We start from the raw sequence: 6123 nt of genomic DNA, 5'->3' as shown, positions 1-6123 counted from the left end.
CTCTTACCTTTATTTATTTGTTATTTGGTCATGCGTCATTGAGCTAATACGTTTTTGGGCCATTTGTATTGTGTCGGTTCAGGCGGGAACAATAACCTTAGTCTAAATTGATCTAGTAGTTAATCCTTCTAAAAGAGATTTCACTTTGAAGAGCTAAGATCAAACAATTTTACATGTGATGTGACATTTGTATCGTGTTTCACAAAACAGTACATGATTCACTTACACATGTAAAATCAGACAACCTATTAAAGGCAAGTCCCTGTCCACACAATCTAGAAAACAAGGGTTTCATTCAGAAAAGAAAACACTAGTAGATTATAATGTAATAGTAGAGCTAGAAATGAACGGTGGCGAGGGAGACAAAACGTTGCCCATAGCAAATGTGGGTAGAATAATGAAGCAAAATCTTCCTCCCAAGGCAAAGATCTCAAAAGAAAGCAAAGAACTGATGCAAGAGTGTGCGACAGAGTTCATAAGTTTCGTGACAGGTGAAGCATCTGACAAGTGTCACAAGGAGAATCGAAAGACAGTTAGTGGAGACGACATCTGTTGGGCTCTGTGTTCGTTAGGGTTTGACAACTATGCTGAAGCCATTGGAAGGTACTTGTATAAATACAGACAAGCTGAACTTGTTAAAATCAATCTGAACAAACTTGAAACCGCAAAAGACAAGTTTGAACAAGATTCAACAAATCCATAAACTCCTGAAATCCATGATTTTTCCAAACTCTCTAAGTAGGGTTCCTTTCTTTTTCTTTTCTGAAGATGGAATCAACGACCAAGAACATTTCTAATCTTGTTGGATGCTGTGAGGTACTTCATTAATTAACTTGCAAATTTTATATCTGGTGTCAAATTACAAGGGGAATAATTTCCTTTCTTCCATCTTGAATATATATATTGTATCATCTGTATTAAATTTTTGTTTTTTTGTTTTTGTTTTGAAGTAATTGTATCACTGTATTGAGCTTCTTATGGTATAAACTATAAAGAATATGCACTGGATAATTATTTAATATAGCTTTCAATATAAAATATATCTGCTAGTACAAAGGAAAATTTACATGGAAATGAAATCTTGTTATAACTTATAGGTCCACAAGATTATTCTAAAGATTATTGTAGTTATAGAAAAATATGATTTTCATGTTAGGAAATTTTAATAAGTGTTGGTAAATTTAGTCAGTTTCTAGATCCAGCTTATAAATATAACTTCTAGAAGTATAAAAAAGAAAAGGCAGATTATAACTGTTTCTAGAGGAAACTGAATGAAACTGTCTCCAAAAACTTCAAGTTTTGTGAGATTGTTTGTGAGAATATTTCCTTAAGATCCTCATCAAACAAGTTATGATATTTTTCATAAGCTTCAATTTTTGCTTCTCTAAATTAATTTACAAGTTTTGTGTCCTTAAATTAATTTATAACATTGGGAGTACAAGAAAGTATACTCTAACCCATTACAATGAAATCAAAGAGATATATAGATAGCATACATTCCAAAGGAATAGAACACCAATATGAATAATGAAAAGAAAAACATGATGACATGTGTTTGATTATGCTTGTGACCTCTCCCAAGTTAACTAATAATTACTACACATGCGCCATGCTGTTAATATAGTGTTTGCCTCAATGAGGGTTTATCCGCAGAAAACCATATACAGTTTGCAATCAAAATACAAGTATAATAAATTAAGAATGAAAAGTTGTATTAATAAATAGGCATTCATGTACGAAAATTTTGGTTTCATAACCCTAAAAACGGGGACCACTATCTCGTTTTGTTTAATTTGCATAAATAATCGTGAAAATCCAATCAAATTTCAAGCATATGCTTGCATTCTTAATTCAGATGAAATATTAGGACAGCAAAGTCATTAATTCTCTATTTGAATTTCTGTCAGAATTAGGGTTTCAGCGTTTCTTCTATGTATTGGAAAATTGGGACCACTTCTCAACTATACTCTCTTCTGTCTCTCTGACAAGGTACACACGCATACACCAGTAAAGATGAGTTCTGTCTGAGGTCTTGTTCAGAACTAGCTTTCCACCACTAAAAAGCAAAGGTTTTATATGTTATACAGTATATAGAGAGAACGAATTTCAAAATTTGGATAGCTAACAGAGTTACGTGACTTTACTGAATATGAATCAACTTCTAATTAAACTACTTTGAAGAGTAAACCACATAACAAGTTAATCCCTTTTTTTCTCAAATATAAGTCAAAACAACTAAATTTATGTGGGGAGGTGGCTTAGGTGGCTTGGGGTTAGTGACCTCCGTCGGATCAACTTAGCTTTTTTAGTTAAGTGGAAGTGGCATCTTATCTCATGTGTATGTCGTCTTTGGAGAGACGTCCTTGTTGTCCATTATGGTGTAGCTATTGTTGCTTCTTTAAAGGATGATAGAGATTCCGGCTATCGGAACTCCTTCTTCGGGTGGAAATTAAAGGAGTTTTCCTTTTTGAATTTAAGTACGAAGATCCTTCAAATTGGTTCGCGGATGGTATCATAAAGAAGGTCGACTCAGGGTTTGAAAGATCGTTTTGGACTAACCCTCGGATTGGAAGTATTTCCCTTAAGGATAGGTACCCGAGGTTGTTTACGATCAATGATTATTTTGAAAAAAGTGTGGGAGAGGTGGGTAGGTGGATAGATGAGATCCTGATTTGGGACTTAGGTGGAGGTGGATGAGGTCTTTCTTTCTTCACGAGGAATCTATTGTTGTTGATTTCTTATCGGTCATTTGAGGGCATATTTTTTCCTTGAACATATATATAAAAGTGAATTTGAAAGCTTGCAAGGGAGATGGTACTTTTTAGATGTCATCGGTTTATCATTTTCTTTTGCCTTCTTCTATTTCTTCAAGTCAATCATCCTCTACTTGCAATATGTCTCTACTTTATATTTGGAGTAGTTGGACACATTTTAAGGTGATTATTTTCTATTGATATTTTCTCTTTGATAGGTTATTTTCTTTGAGAAAATTTGTTTAAGTGAAAATGATTGAAAACCTTTGTGTCTTGTTTGCGGTATTTCAGTCAAGTTAACTTCCCATTTGTTTTTCACTTGTGATTTAGTTAGAAATATCTCGTATAGAATCTTCAGATAGTTGGGTTGACAAATAGTTATTTTTAGTAGTCTTTTCTTTTGAGAGTTTCCTTTTTTTTAGATGACACGACAAAGTTTAAGAAAGATTTTTTTATTATGGTATGATCGGGACTATTTAGAGGGTCTAAAATTAAATATTTTTTAGTTCTTCAACAAACATGAAAGATAAGGAAAGACATATTTTTTTCCTTGAAAATGATATTTGGATCGATCACGAAAGAACTCTTACATCTTCCTAGATTAGTTTCAGAACTCAATCATTTGAATGTATAAGATTCTATATAAATATATAAATGATTTATTCATCAAATATTATTAAGTTAACAAGTTATGAAAGTTTAAATTTTAATATATCAAAAACAGACCAAAAAAAAATATAATATTCTTATTTAAATTCAACATGTAAATTACACTATTCATTTTTTATTATATCTGAAAAGTGCCAATAGATCTTATAAATAAATATTGAGGGAGATGGGGCAATCCAACTTGGTAATATACCTCATCTATGTCATTTTAAATATTGAATTGTTTTATTAAAATTATTATATATTTCAGATTATGAATGAAATATTAAATTACTTTTAATAACTTGATTTGTATTATATTAAAAAATTAATACACAAAACATCAACATGTTCTATCCAATTGTTCTCGAACATGTTGAACCTTTAGAAAGTATTTAAATTGCCATATGTGAGGTGAATCTGACCTCAAGTTATATTCACTAGCTCATCATGTTATGAGGTGGATTTGGATTGGGCAAGAAAATGACTCAACTCTGAGTCACGCAATAATTTATGATATGAAATTACACCATTGAACCCCAAATAAGATATCAAGATAATAAATGGATGTATTGATAATGGTAGAAGCCATAAAGGTGTTGGAAATCCTCCAAAATCTATGGAGAATTTAATCAATTTTGATGAACAAGATTGTTATTACCCACATAAAAATAACGAAAAGAAAAGGACAATTGAGAAAAAAAGAAAGTAAAGAACGATGAAGAAGAAGAGTAATCAAATTCTACAGAGTTTCTCTCTGTCCACAAACTGTGGAAAACTTCTTATTCACTTTGTAACTGCAAAATACTGTGAATTACAAGTGTTGTGAATACTCTATTCACCTCTTTTTCAAAATAAGGGTTACTCCCTCTATTTATAGATTTAGGTTAACTTGGACCTCAAGCCAAAGCCCAAAATAATTAACACTACTAAAATAGGCATAGGTGGTTTGACACTTCCTTACTCTGTCAAGCAACCTGCTTTGACACAAGGACTTACAATTCAACACACCGCCTAATTCATTGTATCTAAGCTATCTACGTTCATCATAGCTTTTAGTCTTCTGAACACTTCGATCCACACTCCCTTCATCATGATGTCTGCAATCTGATTCTCAATTTTGCAGTGTTCCACATTCATCTTCCCATTTGCTACCTGCTCTCAAAGATAATGGAACCTCATCTCGATGTGCTTGCTTCAACCATGTGTTATCGGATTCTTCGCCAGATTGATAGCTGACATGTTGTCGATCTTCATGGTAATTGCTTCATGACTCTTTACTGTTATTTCTTCGACCAGATTCACCATCCATGTTGCTTGGCATGCACAAAGAGAAGCAGTTATGTATTCTGCTTCGCATGACGATAATGTCACTACTGGCTCCTTTCTCGAACTTCAAGCAACTGGTGCACCACCTAGCATAAAGACATGGCCATTTGTGGATTTTCGATCCTCAGTATCACTACACCAACTTGAGTCAGTGTATCCCACTAATTTGCATTTTTTTCCTTCATCAGCTACAGGAAATAAAATGTTATAGTCGAGACTTCCTTTCAGATACGTTAGTATCCTCTTTGGTGCTGCTAGATGTGATACCTTTGGCTTTTGCATGAACCTACTCGCCATACCTACATTGTATGCTAAGTCAGGCCTTGTGTGACAGAGGTATCAAAATGACCCAATAAGTCTTCTGTATTGGGTTGGGTCGACATCATCTTCATCTGAATCTTTTGACAGTTGTAATCAGGGCTCAGCTGGAGTCGATGTTGGGTTGCAATCTTGCATCTCAAATCTCTTGAGAATTTTGTTTGCATACCTTCTTTGATGCATCATCAAACTTCTACCACTCTTTTAGAATTCGATGCCAAGAAAATATGAAATGTCACCGAGATCTGACATTTTGAATTCCTAGTTGAGATCACCTTTGAAGTCTTCAATCTCCTTCTTGTAACTACCTGTTATCAACAGATCATCGACATAGAGACATAGTATAAGCAATTCACTCTTGCTTATTCTTACATATACTCCATGTTCACTTGTGCACTTCACAATTTCCTTCTCCCTTATAAAGCCATCTATCTTCTTGTTCCAAGCTCTTGGAGCTTGTTTAATTCTGTACAGGACTTTATGCCGTATGTACACTTTTCTTTCTTCACCATGTTTCACAAACCCAGCTGGTTGTGCAACATAAACTTCTTCTTATAAGGGGCCATTAAGGAATGCATATTTTACTTCCATCTGGCATATCTGCCAGTTGTTCATGTTTGTTAGACCAACAACCAACCTGATTGTTTCAATCCTAGCAACAGGTGCAAAAACTTCATCGAAGTCAATTCCTTCATTCTGAAGAAATCCTTTCGCCACAAGTCTTGCCTTGTGTCGAGTCACTTCTCCTCTGGGATTCAATTTCACTTTGTATACCCACTTCACATCGATTGCCTTCTTGTCTTGGGGAAATTCGACAAGTGACTAAGCGTTGTTGACTTCGATTGACTTTAACTCTATGTTCATTGCTTTCATCCACTTCGAATCTTTCAATGCCTCAACTGCATTGACAGGTTCGACATCTGTGTAGAAAGCATAATGTACCAGCTCACCTTCTTCATTGACCATATCATCTGATGTAATCACACATTCTTGCAACCTTGCAGGCATGTGTCTTGTTCTTTGAGGTCTGCTTGTGCTTGCTTCACCTCTGACTTCTTCCTATCGAACTTCTCTT

At 34.3% G+C, this 6123-nt stretch overlaps 1 protein-coding gene across 1 annotated transcript; it reads left to right on the top strand.

Moving 5' to 3' along the window:
• The first annotated feature begins 343 nt into the window (after window positions 1–343).
• LOC127093426 (nuclear transcription factor Y subunit B-4) lies at window positions 344–703 on the top strand. Its single transcript, XM_051032349.1, has one exon. The coding sequence runs from the start codon at window positions 344–346 to the stop codon at window positions 701–703; it is 360 nt and encodes a 119-aa protein (XP_050888306.1).
• Window positions 704–6123: the final 5420 nt, after the last annotated feature.

Source organism: Lathyrus oleraceus, chromosome 6 (assembly GCF_024323335.1).
Source record: "Lathyrus oleraceus cultivar Zhongwan6 chromosome 6, CAAS_Psat_ZW6_1.0, whole genome shotgun sequence".
Classification (NCBI taxonomy): Eukaryota; Viridiplantae; Streptophyta; class Magnoliopsida; order Fabales; family Fabaceae; genus Lathyrus; species Lathyrus oleraceus.
Note: the sequence above shows the minus strand (reverse complement) of the source record. Positions and strands in the feature narration are given on the sequence as shown.

Excerpts from the sequence above, each read along its gene's own strand:
- LOC127093426 (XM_051032349.1), top strand. The coding sequence starts at position 344 with ATGAACGGTGGCGAGGGAGACAAAACGTTGCCCATAGCAAATGTGGGT.